At 35.4% G+C, this 13,508-nt stretch overlaps 1 protein-coding gene across 5 annotated transcripts in view; it reads left to right on the top strand.

The window, feature by feature from the left end:
- The window catches only part of LOC139964533 (uncharacterized), a 34,272-nt gene that overhangs the window by 16,929 nt on the left and 3,835 nt on the right, over positions 1-13,508 (top strand). For 2 of the 5 annotated variants that reach the window (XM_071966165.1, XM_071966167.1), the window contains 13 exons: positions 166-237; positions 4,594-4,665; positions 5,100-5,171; positions 5,786-5,857; positions 7,070-7,141; positions 7,629-7,700; positions 8,196-8,345; positions 8,833-8,901; positions 9,359-9,427; positions 9,600-9,671; positions 10,155-10,211; positions 10,880-11,061; positions 11,825-13,428. In XM_071966165.1, the coding sequence (XP_071822266.1) occupies positions 166-237; positions 4,594-4,665; positions 5,100-5,171; positions 5,786-5,857; positions 7,070-7,141; positions 7,629-7,700; positions 8,196-8,345; positions 8,833-8,901; positions 9,359-9,427; positions 9,600-9,671; positions 10,155-10,211; positions 10,880-11,061; positions 11,825-13,428 (2,635 nt within the window). Of the gene's footprint in view, positions 1-165; positions 238-4,593; positions 4,666-5,099; positions 5,172-5,785; positions 5,858-7,069; positions 7,142-7,628; positions 7,701-8,195; positions 8,346-8,832; positions 8,902-9,358; positions 9,428-9,599; positions 9,672-10,154; positions 10,212-10,879; positions 11,062-11,810; positions 13,429-13,508 lie in introns of those variants that run through there. The other 3 variants (XM_071966166.1, XM_071966168.1, XM_071966169.1) reach the window with 3 other exon arrangements.

The following is a 13,508-nucleotide window of genomic DNA, read 5'->3' on the forward strand; positions in this document are numbered from 1 at the left end:
GATACATTTCAATTGACGTAATAGATTCTTAAGAAGACTGGGCTGGGATATATTAATACAAAATACATATTTCACCGATGTAACCCATGTAACAATAATTCTTGCCACGATAAAGTCTTTAAATAAGTTGTTTTAATAGTGCCCTCTTCACTTCTCTTTCCGCAGAAGTCTTCAAAGGAACAAAATAAAGTTGCTGGACAAAGGGAATTTTGGAGGACTTTCAAAATTGATATACCTGTAGGTATATATGTATATATAAATATATATATATATACATTTTATATATATTATATATATATACATATATATATACATATATATATAATACATATATATAATATAAATATATATATATATTATATGTATGGTCAACTCCATGGTGACTCGCGTGACATTTTTACTAAAATTCCTCTCAATTTGATATCATTAAACAAATAAAAAAATTACATGGGAGAAAAGCATTCATGTAGTCAGTGCTTACAACAGTAGACAAAAAAATATTTATACCCCAAGTATTGGGGGTGAAATTGGCGAAACACTAAACGTGACTCGCGTGACAGTTACTATTAGCAAAAATCAGAATGCACACATAAATGTTCGATTTCTTATGTCTTATTAAAAAATTTCCAATCACTTTTTATAATCATACCGAAGTTGCAAAAAACCTCTACCTCAATTGCTATGCAACTTTGAAAAAATGTAGTAACGCATGAAAATAACGATGAAGATGTATTGTGACTCGCGTGACAAGAAAACGTGACTCGCGTGACAAGTTCACTTTTCGGATAGTTCTAGACCAAATGCAGTAGTGAATCGAAGGTATAGATCTTGCATAGTGAAATATAACATTCATTGGTCTAGAAAGTGTTCAAAAGGTACTTCCCTTGGGAATGTCAAGATGATATTAATGTCCCCGAGTTACCTTCATGACTGCAGACAGTAGGTAATATACTGTACGGGTAGTACAGTTGTTCAGGCAATATATCTTGTCAATTAATACTTACAACAATATTTAGTCTGTTGAAGTCTCTCATTTGAAAGTTATAGAAGAAACAGATCTATCAAAATGTGATTAAAATTACCATTCTCATTTGTCATATTTGAATAAACCAAAAGTGTAATATTTGAGAAGATACATCCGCTCATAGGATTTTGGGAATGATTGGGCAGTTAAAACCTTAAGGTTGTCAAGTCAAAGCACATGGCATTGCCAGATACAAATATAGATTATGTTTTTGTATATTACTAAAAAATCAATGACATGTGCTAACTTTCCAAATGTGGTGATAAAATAGGCATTATATTGCGAAAAAATATTCATGATATTAAATTCTGATATTTCAAATGAAATTATTATAATTAGACTAGTTGCATTATGTGTGCCCATATTATTCAAGTTGCCTAATTAAAGGGGAATGCATATATGATATCTTTAATCAGTGATTCATTCATCAAACTATAACATCCCTGTAATTTTCACACAGTAAATAGGTAGAAACACTATCTTGATTTGACGTGACTCGCGTGACGTGACTCGCGTGACATTCGTAAAGGGTGATTTTCTGCAAAATTTGAATATCTTCTGAAAAGGAAAATTCAGTAATCCTTTTGGTATCTATGTGAAGACTTGATATTCATTATTTGGAGTAAAACTTTCGTGCAGGCAAGGAGAAAAAACAAAAACAGTAAATTTTGTGACTCACGTGACAGTAAATCGAGGGTGTTTAATGTTTTCAATCTACCACTGTTGTCTAATGCCTTGATATCAAAATAAAATTGGAAGCTATTAAGTGAGCACTATACTATAGCAAATATAATTAGTCCAAAACACAGTAAATAGATAGAAACACTATCTTGAATTGACGTGACTCGCGTGAGGGACTCGCGTGACATTCGTAAAGAGTGATTTTCCGCAAAATTTGAATATCTTCTGGAAAGGAAAATTCAGTAATCCTTTTGGTATCTATGTGAAGACTTGATATTCATTATTTGGAGTAAAACTATTGTGCAGGCAAGGAGAAGAAAAAAAACAGTAAATTTTGTGACTCGCGTGACAGTAAATCGAGGGTGTTTTCAATTCACCACTATTGTCTAATGCCTTGATGTCAAAAAAAAATTGAAGCTATTAAGTGAGCACTATGCTAAAGCAAATATATATATATATATATATATATATATATATATATATATATATATATACAAACTCAATATATACAAACTCAATATAAATACAAACTCCTAGATTCTGATCCTACTCAAGAAATCACACAAAACGTGAAAAGAGTCATCCAAAAGATAGTCTCTAACGGTTCCATTGACCGCAAGTTAGGCCAAAACCTCATGGAAAACGACCCAAAACCTGATCGCTTTTATTTTCTGCCTAAAATTCACAAAGAAGGCAATCCCGGGAGGCCCATAATATCGGGTAATGGCACAGCGACTGAAAAAATTTCCAAATTCGTGGATCTCCTCATCCAACCTCTCGTTTCGGCCCTACCGTCCTATGTGCAGGACACTACGGATTTCATCCGGAAAATTGGGGAAATAAAAAATCTTCCCTTATCTTCTCTGTTAGTTACCTTGGATGTGTCTTCGTTATACACAAATATCCCTAACGAAGAGGGCATTTCGGCCTGCACAAAAGCATTCAAACCGAAACGTGGCAAAACCCCCACGAAGAAAGAATTGGCCGAATTAATGCAACTTATCTTGACCAACAATAATCTGGTATTTGGCAACAAACACTACCTCCAAATTCATGGCACCGCAATGGGTACCAAAATGGCACCGTCTTTTGCCAACATCTTTATGGGAAACCTCGAGAAAGAATTTTTATCTCGACAAAACTTGAAACCACACACGTGGTAACGTTACATTGACGATATCTTTATGATATGGACCCATGGCGAGGCAAATCTAAAACTCTTCATTGATGACATAAACTCGTTTCATCACACTATCAAATTCACTGCTGATTTTTCTGGACTTGGCGTTCACTTTCTGGACACCACCGTGACCCTACAAAATGGTTCACTCAAAACAGACTTGTTCAATAAACCCACGAACAAGCACAACTACCTCTTACCAAGCAGTTGCCATCCACGTCACTGTACCAGAAATATTCCGTACAGTCAAGCGTTGCGCATTCGACGCATTTGCTCCTCTGAAGTCGATTTTGATTCACGCACTAAAGAACTGTCACAACACCTCCTAAACAGACAGTATTTTCGGGGTACTATTGAAAATGCCATCAAAAAGGCTAAAAGCAAACCCCGTACCGAAACATTGACGTACAAAACTCGTCAAACCAGTTCCAAAAGGGTACCATTGGTTACTGAATTCCACCCTGGTCTCCCACCACTGGCTAATATCATTCAGAAGAATTTTCACCTACTTCAAGGCACCGAACGCCTGAAATCAGTATTCCCAGAATTACCTGTCATCGCTTTTAAAAGACCCAGCAACCTACGGGATATCTTAGTTCGGGCATCCTTTCGGGATGACACCCCATTAGGGGAAAGCAAAACAGAAACTACAGGATCATCGCCCTGTACACAAAATTGCAAAACGTGCTTACTTGTCGATTCGACCGGGGCCTTTCAGAGCAACCAAACCAAACGCACGTTCCAAATTCGGAACAAAATTAACTGCATATCCAAAAATGTCATTTACCTCATCTACTGCAATATTTGTAACTTACAATACATTGGAGAGTCAAAAAACACTCTTAGAATGCGAATGACACAACATAGATCGGCGATCAAAACAAAAAAGATCTACCAACCTGTTGCAAATCACTTCAATCTCCAAAATCATTCAATTGAGAATTTGCGTGTTATTGCCATTGACCAGAACGATTCTTGGACAGATAAATCTAGGAAAGCGAAAGAAAATTTCTGGGAACTAAACCTAAAGACCACGGCACCATTCGGTTTAAACATCAGAAACGATTTGCCGTCCCAGATAAACCAAAACAATTCCTTTACAATTACGACGGAATCGGATTAAAATAATCCGACGCGGATTAAAATAATCCGAATTTCTAAAACTTCTGCTCAATTCAGCAGAAATCAGTAAGTCGCTTTGCCTTTACAACCATGCCGACATCTCCTCCATAAAACAGTTTCAATTCCTGCTACTCCTTGTCACTTTCGGTGATCATGCACTGAAGAAGAGCTAGTTTTGCTCGAAAGCTCTGCAAAAACCAAACATTGGCTGTTTTACTTCCAATCACCTACCTAATTCAATTATTGTATCTCACTCGAGATCCAGCCTTTCTCTAAATGCAGCATAGTTGTTTAACAGTTTTTCCGTTATTCCTATATATATATATATATATATATATATATATATATATATATATATATATATATATATATATATATATATATATATATATATATATCCATTCTATATTGCCATCTGAAAAATAAAAGTGAATCAATATTTTCATTAGACAACATTAATACGTATATGTTTCCTTTTCTTGGATTTAAAAGTCTAATTATTGACCACAAATCAGTGCTTTTCTTGAATCCCAAGCAAGAATACTGAGGGGTTCTGTTTAATGTACCTTATTCCAATTCTTTCTAGTGATTTGTACTTGAACGAAATCAGAACCTTACCAAACGGAGTTTTTGACGGGTTGCGTTCACTTCAAGGGCTGTGAGTATTGTAACTAGGTTTTTTTTTAACATTCCACACAAATATAATTTTCCTGAGATCCTAAATTTGGCCAATTCTACTGTATACAAACGAAAAGAAGAATAACTGATCTTGAGTTTGGAAATTTCAACACGAGCGGCTTTTGTTAAAGTTCCATTCGATCTCAGGGTACAGTAATTTTACGCACGAAATATTTTATGTATAAAACTCTACACAAAGGCCTAACAAACCGAATAAAGCTTATAGCATGAGGAAAGATTGAAATTATTTTACTAGTCGTCATCGAGTAATATCGCTATTTTGTCGCAACTTAGTAAAGATCTTTCTCTATACACAAATAGCAAAAAAGAAAGCTTATGGTATACTTGGTTTTCTTTCAATAAGACACAATGCAATTCACATATAAACAATGTACAGTTTTCAATTACTTTCAGTGATTTAAGTGGTAACAAACTACAAACTTTACCAACGAAGCTGTTTGCAGATATTTCTTCCCTCAGGGTTTTGTAAGTATTTAGTGCTAGTATCAGTGACAGTCTATAACAGTCTATAATTAATCTACATCTCTGAAGAGCATTAACCTTGCAGAACTCTTATCAGATGGTTAATTTTATTTTATTAACTTGAGAATGATCCATCATAATTGAAGTCAACAGTATATGTTACTTTTGCAGAGGTAAATAAAACGTATTTCTCCAGAAAATCCGCGAGACAGACATTGTGAAAGGATTCTTCTTCTTATGCAAGATGAATAATTTATGTATAAAGACAATTTAGTGCCGAGAAACAACGGTATTTCAAAATGATAATGTAGTCTTAAGAGACTACCCTTCAAATGTTATTTTCTCGTTTACATTATTGTCGTTCTTTTAACATGTTGTAAATTGTCACTGCATACAAATATACCTTAATACATGCTAATGTTTTAGAATAGTATTAACATTTGTTTCTCAATATATGGAAGTTAGTAGAAAGAACCAAATATTTCTTACGAAAAGTGAGAGTGATCAATTACTTTCACAAACAAACATATACAAAGTAGCCTATGTGATTACTTTGCATACCATATGCTGCAGTATAGTATATATATAACCTTGTCCTTATTTCATCCCGCATGTAGGTATCTTCATAACAATTCGATTTCGTCACTTCCGACTGACTGTTTCTATGGGCTATCCAATCTTACCAAACTGTATGTGTTATTTTTTTAAATAATTTTCTTACCTTAAAATGCCACCTACATACTATTGATTGACACCTTGTCGCGGTGTAAGATAATGGTGTTGTTCAACATGTGAACAATATCGGAAGCATCTATATCTTTCAAATCACCGTACTGCACCGTATATTCTTTAGTACAAATCTCCTTTTTCTTCTATGGTTGTCATTAAAAGAATCTATGCAGGGAGGGGAAGGGGGCGGGCTAAAACTAGTAGCGGTACTGGGGTATGTGAATCGTAATTGTGGGGACAAACCAAAGATTCTTTGCGTATTCTGCTCTAAACATGCCCCATTTTGCCCATGTTACCCCACGCCCCCGTTTTCGGAACCCGTGGTTATCAGCACAATGGTAGACAAATGATAGTCTCAGAATGCTAAGGGCTGGTGTTGCGTAAGGAGAACTGTTCCATAAAACGTGAAGCGTCTGAACAATTGTGGGATACTAGATATCCTCATACAAATATTCACATCTTCCAGTTGCTTGGAGCAGGAAACCATCTCATAAAAGTTCTAATTTATTGACAACATGTTTATGTAGAACGAACAATTCCTCCACTATAGTGTTAATCAATTACAACATTCAATGTCATCGTCTACCTGCAGGTGAGAGAAGTTTCTACTCAATTACTCAAACACACTCAACAAAGGAGGCAATGCATTCGTTTTTTTGTTACTTCATTATGAAACAGGCCATCTTTCTAATTTATTTTACATACAACCCCGCCCCCTCTCAACAAATAGATTGAGAATCCACAAGAACAAAAAAGTTGCTATGCTGCACAGGCGCGTAGCCAAAGAGGAGCGAAGGGGCGACCGTCACCCCCCCCCCCCCCCCTTGAGCATTTTTTTTTTTTGTATTTTTTTTATGATATCGCTAGTAATTTCGAAATAGAAAATGCTAAGATGCAACTTACAAGGCCTGGGAAGTGCCAATTCCAGCAATCTGGGAGGCAGTTTCGGCCAAATTGTTCTTGGACGCTTCCCGCCAACTTATGGTGGCGCTACGCTTACATAGTTTGCTTACAGGCTTAGCCCCTCCCTTGGCAAATTCCTCGCTACGCCCCTGATGCTGCACCGTAAAATACATTTTCCTGAAACACGGCGAATTTTGAAGCTGTTTTGAAATCCTAACGTTTTACTTTCTCTGTGATGTATGTTTGTCTTATTTTTTCAATATTTTCAGTAAACTTAATATTAATGAACTACAAAGCATTCCAGCGCAACTTTTTAGAGGTTTGAATCATCTTAAAAAATTGTAAGTATACAATTTATCCATAATATATTATATCAGAACTTATATCAGAAAGTTTTGCTTCACATTTTAAAAATAAAGCAGAATAACGGTATAGTAAGCTATGGCCTGTTTCGACTCTATATAACTCCAATTTTATTATTCTTTATATAACAGTTGTCGTTTTTTAAATGTTATTAAAGCACGATATAACATTGTAAGCCAATAAAAGAATACTATTACATTGCTCTACTATACTATCGATGATTATAACTTAGATCAAAAGGACTCTACCTGATTTAAACTTGTAGGATTTCATACATTGTCGACTTTGACCTCGTTGACCTAAGATCGTTGACAACTGATGGCATCTTCCGTTGCTATCAAAACACTATGATCATGTACTATAGTACTATGTCTTACTCATTGTAGTACAATTTAAGACTCACTGTTTAGTTAAATCACCAAAGTATTATAATCCTCTAATTACTCTTTTTAATCTCGTACGCAGGTTTCTTAATAACAACAAGATACGTTTTCTCCACGTTGGTAGTTTTGAAGGACTCTCGGGCCTAGATTTCCTGTACGTTAACACAGTGCTATGCCTATAGCATATTATACTTCTATTGTTCTAACAGGATCGTTCATTATATATTAACTCGAAGTGCGAAACACTTATTCTATGACTCATTTTATCCCATTCTTTCAAAAGAACAGTATTTCATGTCATCTACTGATATCAAGAAACAAGGGACTTTTGTTTCTTCTTGATGTACTTCCTTTATTGATTAGCCGTCTCAGATTTATTGGATAAATATAGAAGCAACTCCCTGGTTTAAGGATGTTCCGACATACTTTGCCTTTGAACTTAACTCCAAAAATGGTTTATCTAGATGATTCCAGTATTAAGCGAATTGGAAGGTTAAAATTGCAAAACAGAAGTCTTCCTAAATTCATTTATCTTAACGAATTAATCTTTAAAATAATTTCACCTGAAATTTGGTCATTGAAAGTTTGATGCCATTTGACTACTGTGCATTTGAAACTAAAAAATATATATATATATTTTAAATTACAGCGATCTTGCCGACAACAATATATCCGAACTTGTGCCGGGTCTGTTCAATCAAACAGTCGGATACACACTTACGACACTTTTCCTACAGAAAAACAATCTAAAGGTTATCCACCGAGAAGCTTTCTTTGGCCTAAATAAGTTACAATTCTTGTAAGTACTCAATTTCTTCCTTTACCATCGACTATTTTAATAAACAGTTTAGGCCTTCTGTGTTTGCATCTTATGAAATGGATGTCTGTAAGAATATGTGCTCCTTTTGTTAATTGCAGAACAGAAATGATATATTCCAATATTTTCCTACGATAAAATAATCCTTCCTAAATCCCAAAGTTATAAGTAAACGGAATTAGTTACATATTGTTTGGCGTTCATGTTACCAGTCTTTCTATAGTCTTCACCGTTCATGTAAATATTGTTAAGTTGAATAGAGGTTCACGAATAGTACACTTTAGTAAAAATACGTTGTGTATTAAATAAGTGGCATAAAATGAAGACACACATTTACCAGAAGTCATTGCTTGATTTTGTATTTTATACGGCATATATATTAACTATAATGTTGGTTGATTTGCATTGCTTTGGCTAATTTTCTTTATAACAATAACGAGTTTACATATAATGTAACGTTTCTTTTCAGATGCTTGTATAGCAATCATATCGACACAATTGAGGACAATGCATTTTCTCTGGCCGAGTTGCAGTACATGTAAGTACTGACATCATTGTAATAATCGTTCCTACAACACGTGATGTTTAAGTAATATATATGTGTTCAAATGTTAACTACATCGCTTTACCATTAGCACGGTGGGTAACTTAAAATTTTACTTTTACTTGCTTTTGAGAGGCTAGGTTAAGGCTAATAAAACAACAACAAAACATACAACAAACAACAAACAACAAACAAACAAACAACCAACAAACCCTGATTGATTTTGTTTTCTACTACGGATGTTCATATTATAAAGTGAAACACCACAATATAGTTGGTAAACAAATTAGCATAGGTGGATTAAGTTTTGTTTGTTTGTTTTTAATTCACTCAATACTAATACAATGTTTTACTAGTAATTAAATTGTTTCCAAAATGAGTTGCCTTGCTAGCATATCTAGCAGACATTCTTATCTATTATTATTTCCTTTTTTGTCATGCTGCTGTGTAGATATATGTTTCAAAACGACTTGACGAGCATAACTGGGAATCCCTTCGAAAGCAAAGTCTTGAAGCAATTGTAAGTAATTTCTACTCTATTGACATTATTAACAATAACTTCGAGCTCGATTTTCAATCAATGACCGTTCCGTTAATCAATCCACTGATATTGATTCTTTGTCTAAAATGTCTGTTTGGTAACAAGATCTTCCACATTTTAGGTTCTCAATATTACATTTCTTCAATCCCAGGCATATTTACCTCAACAAAATAAGTCAAATTGAAGATCGGTCTCTCATGGGGATACCCAATAAGACGACAGTGTAAGTTTAACTTATGATAACCACAACGATATTTCTTCTCATAACTATGGATGTAAAATTGTCGATCAGCATTTTTACCTGTGAATGCTCAAAATTTGCTTTGTTTGTTTCCACATTCTCTTGTGAACATTTAATGAACTTATTGCCTATCGACCATTATCGATCATTTTCCTTCATAATCGATATTATCAATAATATTGTGATGCGCACAGTCAGAGTCAAGTTGTCAATCATTGTACCATCCTTAATCATCGTTGTTTGAATCGTGAGTACAAAGGCCACTGTAAAATCACATTGAGATAATAGATAGGAAGTGTATCACTATTTATTTATCAAGCTCAGTGTGTACGACGAGAACATAATAATGTTCCACTCACGTCGAGTAAGGTGAATTAACACGGGCCCAGATAAATAAATAAATATTTGAAGTTTTCTTTTCTACAGTACAATTTGCTTACAATATGAAAAATATTTAATTTCCAGGTATCTCAGTTGTGACTTCTTGCTTGTTTTACCGAAGAACTCAAAACACGACAAAATGTAAGTACTTATAATTATATATACTTTCTAACACAATAAAAGAAAATAGAACTGTTACATAGGAAAGGCGCTTAACGTTAAACTTGGAGATGAGAAAAATATATATATCTAGATATGAGAACCATTCCCATTGAATTTATTCACCTTTTTTATCATTCCTTACAATATATACGTAAAATACATTACAGTGGACGATATCAACCCTGCCTAGCTCCCCTGTCTCAAATATTTTTGAGTGAACGAATTACATTCTCAATTGGGAGATCAACATTGTCTCCTTCCAAATATAATATTTTGGGCCAGATTTCACTAAGTTTCGTGTAAGTAGAGATATCAATAATAAATAAATATGCCATTTCTGTATACACATGGAAATACAGCTCCTAGATTTTGAGCCATCGCATCTATTCTAATTCGTGCTTCTCACTTTGGGAGGGTTGGGGATGGGTGGGAAATGCATATACGACATATAGTTGTAAGGTACTAAATATTGATTAAAAAAAAATGAGTTCATGTGAGGCAGTAAATTAGAAATTGATTACTTTTCTTACCCAACGTTAAATCATCACTTTGCTCATTTTTCTAAGTTGACCTCATTTCTAATGGACAAATTTGATCGTTGTTTATGTATTGCTCTTAATGATTGCAAATGTTGTTCATTTCACTAGAAAATGTGCGAGCGCCTCGACTGCGCCATCAATCTCAGCAGGAGGCAGCCTCGATATTGGAGTAGCACTTGGTAAAGACGGCTTCAACTGTACTTTATATGATTATGACTTTAACTGCTCTCCGTGTGGAATAGGCACTTATGGTGATACAATCACTGGTGGGTGCCACTCATGTCCAATAGGTAAAGTATTTGTAACATAATGTAGGACAGGCTCATTTATGATATGCAAAACATGGGTGAAGGTAACACTCTAGAAACGTGAAGACATCAATATTCTATTGTATTAAGAATGAATTAAATAAGTTACTTAAATTGATCATTTATAAATGGGAATCTACATTTGATGGAACTTTGTTGTCGAAAACGAATAGCCATGAATTTATAACCTTGTACTTGATTCACCCAACAAGAAACATTGCCTTTTCGGATAGTGTAACTGTTCCGTTGTCATATATAGTTCAATTGATTTAATAAAACCTCGACAAATTAAACCGTCTGAATATATCAATCGCTGTACTGTACATGATACAAATTTCGCTGTTACTACTAAACACTTATTAATATTGCTCGATATTTGTAACCTTTAAAATGCTAAAATGCTCTAAACCTCCCAGCTCTTCCAGACGTATGCGAAGTTAAATTAGACAATGCGATGTCCAAGGGATAGAATTTCCGGTCTACACTAGTATTAGGCCACCAATAGCCAACAGGGCAAAACTATTTCCAAGAAGACCAAATAATGGTCATTAATTTTCAACAGTCAGTTTACTGCCATCCTCAAAGCATTTCTCGTCACTCTGCCATTGACTTTCCAATTGAACAGATCTCAACGTTTGTGATTTTTAGAAGAACCTGGACGTGAATTAACAATCTAGGGTAAAATATGCGTTATTCAACCTATTTTTAATCTTTTTATCTTAATATATGAGATTTTTGTTTAAAGGAGGCTTCTACGAGGATCAAATTGCACAAACAATGTCGTCACACACCGGGCAAATACCATGCAAGCTATGTAATGAGGGAACTTACGTCAAAGAAGGACAAGGTACTTCGGCAAAAGATTGTGAAGTTTGTCCTGAAGGAACCAGACAAGATATACATGCTGGTTTTCGTGCCTGTTCTTGTAAAGATGATTACGCACGTACCGATCGCTATGGACCTTGCTATCTCTGCCTCGAAAGAGGTCTGAATTGCAGCCAGGACTTCCAGGCTCTTCTTCCGGGGTTCATGTGGAATTGGACCATCCCAGGTGCAAATCTCAGTAACTACAAACAATTTGTGGCGAATCTACAGACGATCGACGACCCTTTAACTTTACCTGCCAATTATACAGAGGAAATCCCACGAATATTCATCTGTCCACGCAAAAAAAGCTGCGCCAATAATCATAATAGCATAGAAGGCAATTGCGCTAAGGGGTATAAAGGATGGCTTTGTACTAATTGTGAAGCTGGGTACTATTCTGTGCTTACCTCATGTGTACCGTGTCCTAGATTAGCCATTCTTATCGCAGAGAGCTGTGTGTTCTTTTTTGTCTGCGCATTGGCTTGTTTCTTGTTAACTTGGCAAATAAAGCGAAAAGCTGAAAAAGGACGACATGCACGATCATTTGTTGATGTTATTATTGCAAGAATAAAGATCTTGCTTGGGTTCTATCAAGTTATTGGCGAGATATTTACATCATTGCACGACATCAAATGGACTGGACCGTTGGTTATCTTGGGAAAGTTTATTTCAGCCTTTGAAATAAATATACTGCGCCTGTTTGTAAGACCAAGATGCTTCGATGAGAAACTTGACCTCAACCCTAAGATACAATTCATAATCGGGGCGATTTCACCTGTAGTGATAGTTCTTATCCCCTTCTTGTTTTATCAAGCAAAGAAACTTTACGTAATCATGAGATTTTCTCCTGTCATCCGCATGTCTCTTCGATCCCATTTCCAAAACCTGGAAACACGTCTCTTTGCATGTGTTGTTGTCCTGTTGTTTGTTATTTACCCACCAGTATGCTCCGTTATCTTCAGCCTTTATCCAATGGCCTGTAAGCCATTTTACCTCAACCAAGACCAAACGTACAATATCACCCGTCTTCGATCTGATTTGGACGTCGATTGCACAAGTCTGCAAGTGTACCACATATTCGCCTTTATCCTCACGGTGATTTACGTGATTGCATTTCCAGCAGCTCTTCTCTATCTCCTCTGTAAGAATTTGTACTGGCTCCCTAGGAAGGCAGATTCATTGACAGAAGATTTATCTCATGAAAACACAGACGAATCACATGATTCCTTAATAGCAAACGACTCCCAAAAATACCCATCTCCTCCAACATGGTTGAACTTCCTCTGTGAAAACTACAAGAAAGAATTCTGGTTCTGGGAAATCGTGGAATTAGCTCGGAAGGTCACGCAAACACTTCTCATAACCCTGTTTGGTTGGGAAGACAGACTGACTGTCATTATCACAACCTGTATCTCCGTCCTCTTCCTTCTCCTTCATGCACGATACAGACCAATGAAGAGCTCGTATGAGCAGGGTCTTCAGGTGAGTCATAAGAGTGTAGTTGTATCAATTCCTTCCTAACTCAAAACTGAATTTATCTGTGCCAAGTTTCTTTATTACAA

This window comes from Apostichopus japonicus, chromosome 23 (assembly GCF_037975245.1).
Source record: "Apostichopus japonicus isolate 1M-3 chromosome 23, ASM3797524v1, whole genome shotgun sequence".
In the NCBI taxonomy this organism is placed as follows: Eukaryota; Metazoa; Echinodermata; class Holothuroidea; order Aspidochirotida; family Stichopodidae; genus Apostichopus; species Apostichopus japonicus.